Source organism: Aquarana catesbeiana, linkage group LG01, assembly GCF_042186555.1.
Source record: "Aquarana catesbeiana isolate 2022-GZ linkage group LG01, ASM4218655v1, whole genome shotgun sequence".
Taxonomy (NCBI): Eukaryota; Metazoa; Chordata; class Amphibia; order Anura; family Ranidae; genus Aquarana; species Aquarana catesbeiana.
In genome coordinates this window covers 444931728-444946573 of record NC_133324.1, presented here as the reverse complement: position 1 = coordinate 444946573, position 14846 = coordinate 444931728, and the positions used below count along the sequence as shown (strand labels likewise).

Genomic DNA, 14846 nt, shown 5'->3' with positions numbered 1-14846 from the left:
ATCAATTCAGCTGCATGTTACATTTTACAGCTTAACAGTCAGAGCGAAAGGTGGCTAAAAGGAACAATTTTAACTCCAAAGGCTGCTAAAGCAGTCAGTGTAATTGCACATCCCTGGGGCATATTTTGTTCTTTGCTGATCTCTACAAAAGAAGCAATATCTGGAAATTGCAGGCATTAGGTGCCTGTCATTATATTAACAGAAAAGTCATGAATCAGCTGCCACCACAATGATGTTACTATGTGTTACATTATTCGGATGAGAACTGCTGAATGTCCATCAAGTAATGAACTTTCAATGGCAACGTCTGAAGAGCACCACTGGGACATTCTTAAGCCAAAATGTTAATATATAATGATGCATGTTACTCCGTGGGGGGCCTGCAAGCAGAACATGATACTTGGGAAAAACAAACAATATGCACAACAGGCTTTTTACTGGCCAATATAGATTAACAATATTTTCAATTAAACTGAAAATCAGCCCTGAGCATGTGTGTTCAAAATCTATTAATAATACTTATGCCAAAATACAAAAAAGAAAAAGAATTTGTAAAACCACACAAACCCATCTAAGCCTATAAAACAATGTTCCTCCATCTTTCAAATGTAAACACAGAATAGGTATATTAAGTAACAAAACAATAGAGGATAGATCATCCAGTTTTGTTGAAATAAAATCTTTGCTGTCTGTAAATTGTACCTGGAGCTGGAGGGGATTTTCTTTTTCATAGATTTTCTAACAGACCCTATTTATAAAATGCAACTGCTTAAAGATGGTGCTAGGGTGTAATTATATGACGGAGAACTGCATGACCAGCATGCAATCAACCATGCAACAAATAAGCCAAAACAAAATGTAGGATATTAATATCTGATCAATGACCCAGATCTTCGCTGGCATATTTGCTGCACATCTGAAGACATGCTGGTTGCCAAGTTGTATATGTTCCAGTATAACCAGGAAAAAAAATAAATAAAAGACACTTACATGAGAGCCCTATCTCTCAATCTTGGTTTAAACATTTTTGGTTTCAGGAAAGCAAAGCACACTGGGCAACCATAGCCAATTTAATATCACAAAAATTCCCTTGCTGGATCATGATTTGTATACTAGTGTTATTATTAATTATGGAATCACCTAACTGTAAGAATCAGTCTTTTTTAAATATTGTAATGATTTATTACTGTTTAATACTATTTTTACTGATTAACCACCTTTTATCCACTTCAGCCCCGGAAGATTTGGCTGCTCAATGACCAGAGCACTTTTTGCGATACGGCACTGTGTTGTTTTAACTGACAATTGCACGGTCGTGCGACGCTGTACCCAAACAAAATTGACGTAATTTTTTTCCCACAAATAGAGCTTTCTTTTGGTGGTATTTGATCATCTCTGCGGTTTTTATTTTTTGCGCTATAAACAAAAAAAGAGCAACAATTTTGAAAAAACACACTTGTACTTTTTGCTATAATAAATATCCCCAATTTTTTTTTTTTAAAAAGCAATTTTTTTTCTCAGTTTAGGCCGATATGTATTCTTCTACATATTTTTGGTAATAAAAAACACAATAAGCGTATATTGATTGGTTTGGGCAAAAGTTATAGCGCCTACAAAATGGGGATAGATTTATGGCATTTTTCATTATTATTTTTTTTTTTTGCTAGTAATGGCGGCGATCTGCGTTTTTTATCATGATTGTGACATTATCATTTTTGGGATGATTGACAATTATACAGCAATCAATGGTATAAAAATACACTGATTACTGTAAAAATGTCGCTGGCAGTGAAGGCGTTAACACTAGGCAGCGATCAAGGGGATAACTGTGTTCTCTGATTGTGTGTTCTAACTGTAGGGGGAGGGGACTCACTATAAGAGATGACAGATCGTGGTTCCTAGCTATTAGGAACTCACAATCTGCATCTCCTCTCAGAACAGAACAGGGATTTGTGTGTTTACACACATACACACACACACACACACACGTCCCTGTTCTGCCTCTCATGCCCGCGATTGCTCGTGGCCGGCGGTCATCGCGACCGCCGGTCACGAGCATCGTCACCCCAGCAGTGCAGCGGGCGCGCGCCTGCTATTCCGCTTAAAGGAGCCGACGTACATCTACGACGGCTCGCGGGACCATGCCAACCTGCCGCAGTACAATGATGGCGGCTGGTCGGCAAGTGGTTAAGCTAGTGGGAAAACAGTCTCAATGACAATTTTCAATGTTTAGACGTTGCACTTGGATGCAGCTTTAGTTCATGTTAGAAAATGGGAACCTTATTATTCAAAAACTGCAAAGGAGAGTGCATTCAAAAGAGCAAAGAGAGAAAAGATGATTTTTTTGCTATAAACCATTGCATTATCTAAAAAAAAAAATGAAGCGAAACAAAAGGAATTAACGCATCGCAGATATTTTCCTTAACACTACAGTGGTCACTGGCTAAACCAGTCTCCAGGAAAATATTCTGGCTTTGATATGACTTGTACTGTCCAGGATAAAATACTTAAGTGGAAAATACTGCCCAGCTTTCTATTTTTTTGCTTTATTGTAGACTTTAAGTACTTGGCAAAAAAGGAGATTGAAAGACTACAAAGTAAAAGTAGAGCAACACGTAATGTAGTAACAAAGTAGAATATTATCGGAAAGAATTACAAGGATTTCCTAATTCAGCTCTCGGCTATGTCATGCTTATTTGTACAAACTGTTTATGCTTGGCCAACATTATTAAATGCGTCAAAGTTAATTATGCTTTTTTGAAATGTGTTTTCAGCAAAGTAGGAGACCGACCACAGCCATCAACTAAAAGACGAATCCTATGGAATTTTTTCAGAATCTAACAAAACACATTTTGTAAAGTCTAATGGCTCTAATATTTATGTATGTCCCAAAGTGAACTGAATTGTTTGACAACTCTGGTAAATGCCATATAGGTTGTCTGTGTGTTATTTGTGGAACCACATAAAAGCAGCAGCTCAGCAACAATAAGGAATGTTTCAAACATTCATAGTAACATTTTCATACGCTTTGTTCAAACTTCATAACAAGTGATGCTTATTTAAAAAACCGTGTTACACCATTGTATTTCGTAAACACTGGTTACATGCCTATAAAGTATCTGCGCATACATACATTATGTCCAGTCACCATTTTTAACAAATAACCTGTTTAAGTTACTATCTACTTCAATGGAGATGAATCATTCTGGTTGACTTCTCCACTGCGTATTTATATCTTTATGTGGTCCCTATTTGTTGTATTGTTAGTGTTTCGTTCTACAAACTGTAATAAAGAATCTCAGCAGAATGTATTATAACCTTGATAACCTCCAGAGAGCTTATTTTTATTATGACTTTTGTGAGGCCTAGGCTACATGATATGCACCAATAATCAACCCCACTATCAAGCCTAAAGTAGCTAACTTTTTCCAGCCAACCAAGTGAGGTGGATGGAGGAATCCCCTTCCCTGTCAGAAAACGCTACAGCTGTTGATCAAAGAAAATTTTCCAAAATGTCCCTTTGACAGAACAATCAACTTCTGTGACGGACATACACTGCTTTAAATTCGGCCAGTCCCTGTGGAACCGGCCAAATTTCCATGAGTGTCTGACCAGCCTAACTTTGTGGACATAACCATCACTCTATTAAAGAGACTATAGTAAGGCTCCAATTATAGGAACACATCTCTGCTGTTGTTGGGCTAGCCTGTGCTGCACATTTCAAAAAATGATGTTATAAGTTATTAAAGATGAAAGCTTCATACATTGAAACTCTCGGCAATTTATTTGCTAAATCATTTTGACTTCTAAGCATACAAGAAGTGCACAAAACAAGAGCAGTATGTGAAAGTTACAGTGCTCCAGGGAACACTTTCACAACATTCAAGTATTTTATTTAACAACCAAGTAACCGTCTCCATTCAAAAAAGGACTAGAAGATATATTGCCTGTTCTAGTTATCTGCATATCAGATTCTAGATCAAATTAATCAGGCAACACTCTGATTTCATACAGAATGTAAAATGCTTGGAGGCAGATACTTTTAATTTAAACTAGATGTAACAGCCTTCAGAATCAAAGCCAACATTTCAGCAGAGCCACAACATTCACAAGATATATAACAGATTACGGCGTCCTAGACATAAAAAAAAAAATTACTCATAGCGAGCAGAATAATCTCGACTAAGCAAGCAAATATAACAAGGCCCCTACATTGAAAATAAATAAATATACAATACCTCTGATTTGGATGACATGTTGTCCTCCATATCTGTATCATTGGGATCCACAATATCTTCAAAAGGTGGTAACGAGACCTTCTTCTTGTCTATGACTTCACTTTCAATCTTTACCTTTCCAGTTTTAGTCTGAGCTTTGTCTTTCAAAGTTTTTTTTTCGGATGAGGATAATATTAGAAGTGAGGAATTTGGAAAACTTTTAATAGATGACTCGGAGTTGCTTTTCCTTCGTTTCCTGGTTAGAGGATCTTCAGAGTCTATGTGAGATGGCCTTTTACTAGAGACTTTTTTTTCTTGTTGATGCCCACTTGATACTGTAAGAATATTATTGTTCTCACACCTGGTTTCCTTTGTCATGGGTTTAGGTTCCTTAAAGGCCATTTTAGGGACAGTTTTTTCATCTTTCAGTGGTTTGTTTTCTTTGGGTTTTTTGGAGGATTCTTTGGAAGATTTTGTATGATCCCTGGAAGGTTCTTTAAAGGCACTTCTATGCTCTTTTGAGTCTTTTAATGATTTCTCCTTATGTTCCTTTGAAGATTTATGTGGCTTTGATAAGCTAAGTGTGTTACTGCTACTGTTTACACTAACCAGTTTATTTGGGTCCTGAAAGAAGTCAAAACAAGCCATCACTTTCAGTAAAATGAGTCAAAAATATAGGCTCAATTTACAAAGCTTTAACACAAGGATTAGTATATTTGTTTTAGCCATGCAAATATAATTTTCTAATTTAAATTGGACTCAAAATAAAATAAACTAACAAAACAAAATAAAACAACTTCCATATTTGAAAATAATGATCTTCATCCTGGTGTGTTAGCTTTTTAAATTGAGCCTTACATGTCTTGTTTTAGTTCCAAAGGCTAATTAAGCAGAACAATTTAAATTATATATATTATACTAGAACTTAATGCATTTTGCAATCTGAACCAAACCAAGATATGTACTATATAAATTACAGTTATGATGCCATCATATCAAGCAACAAGAATGTTCACCTTAGTGAAAAATATAAATTCATGCTCCATTTGAACGTCAACTAACAACAAAGTCGTGATGAGCTCAGGTGTGTTCGGATACTAGCCTGAATCCACCTTAGCTATCCTGCCAGGAAGCTGTCACTTCAGACTGCAAAACATAAGCGGTTGAGGCATTACCTGCCGCACATATACAAGGGGTGTGTATACGCGCAGCTGCAGGGTGGAGAATGCCTTGGCCACTTATGATTGGCAGTCCACAGTGATAGCTTCCTGTTAAAAAGTCTAATAGCACAGACAACAGATTACCAGCTAGTATGTCTGGTAAAATAGAAACTGACCCTAGCCCTTCCACTTTACATTAAACAGGTACAACTGACAAGCTAAATCCTGTATCATTCTTGGTGTTTCTTAATTGGTTGCCTCTGCTATGATGAACTGAAAAATTATGTAAACTGCATCTAAAAATTAGATGTCAAGGGAAGCCGTCCATTTTCATGAAGATACAGACATTTGTACTTCTAGTTGATTCACATGCACCATGATAATTGTAGAGAATATATATTTTATACACACACACACACACACACACACAAAGAAACAAAAAAATGTTTGTATAGAAAAAACTGATACAGCACTATTGTTTGCCATATTTTTCATAATTACTGCATTTGGTAGATTTGCGGTTGGCAACACATACTAATCGTTTTCCTGCAACAAACAAAGCAATGTATTTCTGAACAGAAAGAAATGTTGCTGTGGTTAGTTATAAATTCGACATTAAAGCCAAACACAAAATTGGCTCTTAATACTTACTTGGGTATGAGCTGTAACCATAGAATGGCAAATATACTTCAAAGCACACAATAAGTTAGATCACTTTATTTTAGCTACTTTATGCGTCACCTTTTTTTATTTTTTATTTTATCTTTATATGGACACCAATGGTCATATGGACACTGTTTTTTTTCATTTATTGATTGATGTGCACATGATTTATCTCAACTGTCGCTATTTTGTTTATTTCACAATTCATTTATGTATACATCACCTGAAGGAGTTTAGGATGCTCAGGATGCACTCCTGATTGGGGTGTGTCCTGGTTTTCTGCATGGTAGTGGTTCACACTATTTCTTACATAAGAAATATTTAATGTAGCGCAACTTTTCTTACATTGAAGTGGTTAAAGGCCTCATTTCTTTTTCTGAAAACAGTAGAATGATGGGCTGTACCAAAAAGCTGTAATTTTGTTTCGTCTGTCCACAACACAACCCAAAAGGATTTTGACTTCCTCAAGTAAGTATTGGCAAACTCTTTGATCAATTTTTCTCTTTGTCTACGTGCAGGGAGATTATCTACAGTGCCATGGGCTGTAAACTTCTTGACAATATTGTGCACAGTGGACACAGGAACAATAGGATCTCTGGAGATGGACATGTAACCTTGAGATTGTCCATGCTTTTCCACAATTTTTGTTCTTAACAGACAAATCTTTGCTGCTTTTTTTCTTATCCTCCCGCCATGTGGCACAAAGAGAAACACAATAAAAAGGTAGAGTCAATTTTTCACCATTTTAACTGGTTGCTGGTGTGATTTCTATATTGCCAGCACCTGTTAATTGATACAGTTTAATTACAAAGTAGAGGAGCATCACAAACTTGGAATGCAATTATTTCTTACAATTTTGAGAAGGTGCCAATAATTTTATCCAGTCCAGTGTTTGAGTTTTGCGTGGAATGTGTCAGATTTGGCTTTTTGTTTCTCCACTTTTTTGTGCCATACCAATACAAACAGAAGAAATAAACATTTGTGATTGCAACAATTTTCTGGGCGAAGTGGTGCATGATCTGACAGAAATGTAGGGGTGCCAATATTTTTTGGCCATGACTCAAAAATATAATATAATATATATAAAAAATCTTTAGTGTCTTTGTTAAGTCTGGCGCATGTGCGAGTGTGGATATTTCTGTGGGCATTGTTTTTTTTAAATATATATACACACACAGCTATTTATAACTTCACTCACCTTGGATCCATGAGATGATTTGCTTTTCTTTACATCTGAGAATGATAGGGAATTACTGGGAAGGCTGGGAAGATGAAGACTGGTGCCTGAAGATGAACCCTCTGACATAACCATTATCTATTGCCAGAAATAAAAGAAAGACAAACATTAAATATAGAACACCCATACACATGCAAAAAAGATCAGTATGACTTACACCAGGGCATGTCCAAAGTCCGGCCCACGGGCCAATTGCAGCCCGCGTTCCGGTTTCAAACAGCCCCACTGGTAATTTGGCTATATATATCTTTTGTGGCCCCCAACGAATCCCCGAGCGCCGCGGGGGCCAAAAAAGATATATACCCGTATTTATGTATATATTTGTGCCTCGGAGGGGACAGCGAGGGGGTGGGACGAGTGCCGACAGAATACATACAGTGAAACTTTCCTGTTTACAAGGCGGCCTCTGTAATAGGATGTCCCATCTCCTGGGCTGTCATTGGACGACTGCTCTATCATAGGAGGCAGGACTTTGTATTAAAGAGACCGTCGACAAAACAAGAGATTTTCCTGTATGTAATCTGTTGGCACTCGTCCCGCCCCATCCCTGTCCCCTCTGAGGCTGCAGATGGGCATCAATCAGGCTGCACTGATGGCAATGGTAAGGCTGCATTCATGTCAATGGTAAGGCTGCATTCATGTCATTGGTGAGACTGCATTCATGGTACATGTGAGGCTAGATTCATGTCAATGGTGAGGCTGCATTTATGGTACATGTGAGGCTAGATTCATGTCAATGGTGAGGCTGCATGCATGTCAATGGTGAGGCTGCATGCATGGCAATGGTGAGGCTGCATGCATGGCAATGGTGAGGCTGCATGCATGGCAATGGTGAGGCTGCATGCATGGCAATGGTGAGCCTGCAGATGGCCACTGACCCTTATTTTGCTTCACAGTTCTTTATTTAAAATTTACGTTTTAGATGAAACCTTCCTCTTAAAGTGAAGGTGCGTGTTATACGCCGATAAATACGGTATATCCAAATAACACGCACAAGCTCATCCTTAGTCCTGAGCGGTGCTCATGGATTTGTCAGGGGCCACAAAAGATATATATCCCCAAATAAAAGGCCTGAGCTCATCTCTTCACCACACACAGCCACAAAGGCAAGAGAATTCTTGTTGGGCAGTGTATTAGTGCTCAGACAAACACACTTATACCGAATTTTAATGGATTAAAGAATGTCAGGCAAAATGGTCGACCCTCACGCATGTTCACTTCATCAAATCTGGCCCTCTTTGAAAAAAGTTTGGACACCCCTGACTTACAACATCATTCAGAATACATTAACTTTGTTTTTACGAATGTCTACAATTGTAAAAATATCATTGTTACTATGTGCAGTTTTACATCAAGACATTGATCATTTTAAAACAGACATACACACAAGAAAACTATTTCAATTAAAAAAAATCATGCATTATGGGAAGGAAGCACAAATTCTGTGGATAGAAGGGCCACTGTTCCCTTAATGTAGACTATGTATAAATGCAATGTACATAATAAACAGTTTGTTCCCTTTTCTCCACAGAAGAGGAAACAATGGATGCCTATCTTAAAGGATAACGTCACTGTCTGTAGCATGCTATACGTTACCACCCTTATTTAGTGCAAAACATGTTGCAGACCTGCCCCCTGCAGCCCCAATCCCTATCACTCCCTGTGAAAGCGGGCAGGGGATCTTCTCACATTTTGAAAACTGTCACATCATTCTTCACAGGAATCTGTGAATGAGAAAACTACAAGTCCCATCTTCCACCGCAGCAGACGGACTTGTAGTTTAACTAGACTGCAAGTGTTGTTATTAGCAATACTCTGCATGCTCCTGTTTTTAAAAAATGCACATTTTTTAACCTGCAAAAAAAAGTGCATTTTATATTTTTTTGTAAGTGAACTTAGCATTTAACAGATTTTTTTTTCCAAAGTGTTGTAAAATCTAATTGATAAACTCTTCTGATGCTTTTGTTTTATTGTTGCCCAAGTGAACCACCTACCTTGCCCTGTAATTTTCTGACCACCACAAAATAATCTCAAAAACCACAATACATTACATGCAGCTATAGGGCCACGTGTGGTTACATATAGTTTACTACTTTCATAACACACTACAGTGATGGGCAGTGACACCTCTTCCTATGCACTCCAAAATTGCTGAAGCTCCAGGACACAATGTGGATCCATAATCACCAACATATAAAATACAAATTTTGTTATTTTTCGTTCATCACTTGCAACTATCAGGCTGATGTGACTGCTATACAAAGTACCCGAGTTGCATGCATGCAGATGTCTATGACTATCTTTTAATGTCAATTGTCATTAAAAAGTTTCCATCCTTTTATTTAAGGGTAAGGGTACTAAGGATACTGCAGGGTTAAATGAGCAGAAGGAAAAAATTTGCCAAATGGTTTCCACACTTTATTCATGTTTTGGAATTTATCAGCGCAAACTTTGTCCAATGATTGACAGGAACAGGGAAATGGACAGCTCCCCCCCTCCAAAAAAAGCTTTCAAGTGCCAACACTTTCATTGCTTGTAGGCTTTGAAGCAACTTAAATTACACTAGCCACTTGTTGTACACCAATTTCAGGTAACATATATATATATATAAAAAAGAAAAATCACAAGTAACATTCCAAAGCAGGATGTAAAGCTTATGACATTAAAGGGAATGTAACATTCCCACCCCTCGCCGCCTCTCTGTGCTCTCCTGTGCGATCAGGCAGCCTGGTATGCAATCTGGCACTTCCGCTGGGTTACCACAGAACCTACCATGACGTCACTTCTGGTATTGACAGATCTGAACACTGACACTTTTTTTCTAAGAAAGCATGAGATCAATGTTTTGTTTTTTTTGGGGGGGGTTTATCTCATGCTGTCCAGGGCAGATTATCTTTACTAATTGACCCCAAATGTCTCCATAAAGAGGACCTGTCATGTCTTATTTCTATCACAAGGAATGTTTACATTTCTTGTGATAGGAATAAAAGTGATCAAAAATATAAAATAAAAGGGGCAGTGTAAAAAAAAAAAAAAATAGTGTCCCTGCACCCTCGTGCAGAAGTAAAAGTATACGTAGGTCATGCCTGCATATTTAAACCGTGTTGCCACCACACATGTGCGGTATCACCATGAATATTTTAGTGAGAGCAATAATTCTACCACTAGGCCTCCTCTGTAACTCTAAACTGTTAACTGTTAATGTGTCGCCTATGGAGATTTTTAAGAACTGTAGTTTGGCAGCATTCCACAAGCGTGCGTAATTTTAAAGCATGACATGCTTTACTCAGCTTAACATCATCTTTTATATTTTACCATAAAAAATTGCAACACCCAACATTTTATTCTCCATGATCTCTGCTTAAAAATATATATGTTTGGGGAGTAATTTCCTAGCAAAAAAAATGATTTTTACATGTAGGACAGAAATGCCAGAATTGGCCTGGTAGGGAAGTAGTTAAGCAGCAGGTAGCACTCTCCCTACCTTTTCTTTTTTAACAAAAAGCCTGTTCACAGACATTAATCGCTCAAGGTGAAAGTGTCATGCACAGGTAGACTATTCTTTCATGTGAGACATCCCTTATTTAAATAAAGTATAAAGGTTCAAAGTTTCATTTAGACCAGGGGTCTCCGAAATTTTTAATCAATTGGCCAGTTTACTGTCCTACAGACTTTAGGGGGGGGCGGACGTTGATGTGAGTGGGAGAAATAGTGCTCCGTTGTTGGTGTCAGTGGGAGGAAGAATGCCTATTATCATTGGTGCCAGTGGGAGGAATGGTGCCCCATCGTTGGTGTCAGTAGGAAGAATAGTGCCCCATTGCTGGTGTCAGTGGGAGAAATAGAGTCTCGTATCTGTGAGAGGAAGTGTGTCCCGAGGGCCAGATAAAGGAACCCAAAGAACTGCATCCAGCCCCTGGGCCGCAGTTTGGAGATAACTGATTTAGACACATAAAAGCTCAAGACAGCCTACCAATTCTGCTCTGTCTTTTAAACCATATCTCTGGGAAAAAAAACAAACATTCTCCCTTGCAGTGGGACTGAATGTTTGTTTATGTCCCCAAAAGTCAGCATTCTGCTATACTCCCCTATGCTCTGAAGGTGGGGCATCCGTTGACATCCTTACATCCAAAGCAAGGCTATGGACCCTGCACTATACTTGATGTCAAATTTGACAGATGTATTTTTATGGAGACATCAGTGTCCATTAGACACCTAATGTCTCACTAGCGCTTTGCTCTAGCGGGAGTATGCTCGATCAGCCTGTGCATTCAGGATTTCGACAGCTCTGAAACAAAAGTGTTCACAGAAGTGTGAGCACTTCTGGTTTACACTGCTGCAGAGGAGATCAGGGAAAGGATGGTCTCAGATCTCCCGCCGCTCGCCATTCTGACACAATTGCTGTGGTCCCGGCTCCAAACGGAAGCAAGAACTTTATTTTGAGTGAGTTAGGCCCCAGGCTGAAATACGTGCCGGGTTGGATCCTGTATCAAGTAGTACTCACATTTAGGGCCATATGCACCAACGCAGGAATTCTGCATTATTGTCATACATTCCTGAGCAGTGCACATGCAGTCCTAAATGCCTGTAAGAGCAGTATAGCATCCAGCCACTTGTAAACATCCAGGGCACCTGCAGGTACAATGGATAAAATGTCAGGTTTCTCTGATGTCAAAAAATGAAACAAAGATAAATAATTTCAGAACTTTTTCCACCTTTACTGTGACCTATAAACTGTACAACTCAATTGAAAAACAAACTGAAATCTTTTTTTTTTTTGAGGGGGGGGGGGGGGGCGAAATAAAAAACTAAATTACTGTGGTTGCATAAGTCTGCACACGCTCTTATAACTGGGGATGTAGCCGTGTTCAGAATTAAGCAAACACATTCAAACTCATGTTAAATCGGAGTCAGTACACACCTACCATCATTTAAAGTGGCTCCGATTAACCCAAATAAAGTTCAGCTGCAAGACGGAAGCCTTTTCTTACAAAAAAAACATCCAAGCACAGCTAAATTTTGCAGAAACACATCTGAAGTCTCCCAAAAGCATGTGAGAAAATGTGTTATGGCTTGATGAAACCAAGGTTGAACTTTTTGGCCATAATCCCAAAAGATTTGTTAAACAACACTGCACATCACCAAAAGAACACCATACCCACAGTGAAGCATGGTGGTGGCAGGATCATACTTTGGGGCTGTTTTTCTTCAGTTGGAACAGGGGCCTTAGTCAAGGTAGAGGGAATTATGAACAGTTCCAAATACCAGTCAATATTGGCACAAAACTGCAGGCTTCTGCTAAAAAGCTGAACATGAAGAGGAACTTCATCTTTCAGCATGACAACGACCCAAAGCATACATCCAAATCAACAATAGAATGGCTTTACCAGAAAAAGTTTAAAGTTTTGGAATGGCCCAGCCAGAGCCCAGACCTGAATCTGATTGAAAATCTTTGGGGGGATCTGAAGAGGGCTGTGCACAGGAGATGCCCTCGCAATCTGACAGATTTGGAGTGTTTTTGCAAAGAAGAGTGGGCAAATATTGCCAAGTCAAGATGTGTCATGCTGATAGACTAATACCCAAAAAGAATGAGTGCTGTAATAAAATCAAAAGGTGCGAAATCAAAAAGTATTCGTTTAAGGGTGTGCACACTTATGCAACCATATTATTTTAGTTTTTTAATTTACTTCCATCCACCTAAAATATTACAGTTTGTTGTTCAACTTAAAGGGTAACATTAAAAGGTAGAAAAAGTTCTAATGATTTATTTTTGTCTCATTTTTTCTACATCACAGAAACCTTTAACAGGGGTGTGTAGACTTTTTATATCCACTGTATATCGCAACAGCCCTACATCTTTTACTATTAAAAATGAACATTCAAAATAGTAAAACATCAGTTTGAAGAGCAGACAGGGGTTTGGTGCTGGCTGTACAACACCCCCCCCCCCCCAAACACCTATAAACTAGGATTCGGACTGGGCTGGAGCAACAATCAGTATTAACATAAAAAAGGAGGAGCTTTTATTTACAGAATGGGGCCACCAATCAGAACGAGTCAAAACACTATTTCCACAAGGTCCCCTAAGGCCCCTTTCACACTGGGGCGGTGGGGGCATCGGCGGTAAAACAGCGCTATTTTTAGCGCTGTTTTACCGTCATTTTTGCGGCGGTATTCGGCCGCTAGCGGTGCAGTTTTAACCCGCACAGCACGGCTATAGCCGCGGTATTGCCGCGCAGCCCCATTGATTTCAATGGGCATGAGCGGCTTAGGAGCGGTGAATACACCGCTCCTTTACCGCTCCAAAGATGTGGCTTGCAGGAGTGTTTTTCTTCTCCTGCCAGCACACCGCTTCAGTGTGAAAGTCCTCGGGCTTTCACACTGAACAAACAGCAGCGGCTGTTTTGGGTCGGTTTGCAGGTGGTATTTTTAGCGCAATAACGTCTGCAAACCACCCCAGTGTGAAAGGGGTCTAAGGGATTAAATAAAAGTAAAAAAAATGGGAGTTCACCTTTAAAAAAAAAAAAACAACAATTGCTGCTTACTTGCCATCTACATAGCCTCTCCCTTCTAGGTATTCTTAAAGAGGGGGCTGGGTAGTTATTTTCACAATAATTAACATCTATACTGTGCTGGCAAAACACATTATTAGTTGTATACTAAATGCACACTATCTGTCCTAACAAAAGGTTAAAGATCTCAAGGCTTGGATAGCACGTTATATATTAATGCACTTAAAATAATTCACTGAATTTGTCCCCCTAATTGCACATTGCAAACTATTACTACTACTCTGAACTATTTCAAGCTGCCTTTAGAGTCCTATGTATAAACCTGCATTGCATTTGGACAATCAGATCCCCACACCACCTGCACGTCCGCTGGACAGCACATGCTAAGAAAGCTCTTTGTAAAGTTTTTATACAACCAAGTATGATTACATTTTTCAAAACACCTGAATGAAGCTATAATAACCACAGTGACAAGCTGTGCCTGTTTGTCCTCTAAACATGATTACACTGTCACAAGGTTGCATCCAAAATTGTTCAACAATTTGGCTCTGCATATGGGCACTTTCTGTTTTCCATAACACCAGATACAAGGGAAAAATAGTATATGGCCAGTCATGCAGTAAATAAAATTAAAATACAATTATATCAGATTATTTGCATTATTAAACTTAATATACACACATTTAACCACTTCATGTCTGGACTGTTTCACCCCTTCCAGTCCAAGCCTTTTTTTCAGTTTTCAGAGCTGTTATACTTTGAACAATTACTCAGCCATGCAACACTGTACCCAAATGATTATATATTTTTGGGACAGATAAAGCTTTCCTTTTGGTGGTATTTATTCACCACTGGGTTTTTTATTTTTATATATAAATGAAAAAAAAAAAACATGCTTTTTCCTAGTTTTGCCATACTATTTAGTGTACATTAATTTGCCTGTGTTAAAGTTATAGCGTTCACAAACTATAGTATACAGTACTGTGCAAAAGTTTTAAGCAGGTGTTTAGAAATGTTGTAAAGAATGATTTCAAAAATATAAATGGCTTTTTTTTTAATT

At 38.5% G+C, this 14846-nt stretch overlaps 1 protein-coding gene across 7 annotated transcripts in view; it reads right to left on the bottom strand.

Moving 5' to 3' along the window:
• Positions 1 to 14846, bottom strand: part of MLLT3 (MLLT3 super elongation complex subunit) — a 401860-nt gene that overhangs the window by 136107 nt on the left and 250907 nt on the right. For all 7 annotated transcript variants that reach the window (XM_073636372.1, XM_073636333.1, XM_073636353.1 and 4 more), the window contains 2 exons: positions 7239 to 7355; positions 4239 to 4841 (listed from right to left, as the gene is read on the bottom strand). In XM_073636372.1, coding sequence (XP_073492473.1) covers positions 4239 to 4841; positions 7239 to 7355 — 720 coding nt within the window. The remainder of the gene's footprint in view (positions 1 to 4238; positions 4842 to 7238; positions 7356 to 14846) is intronic.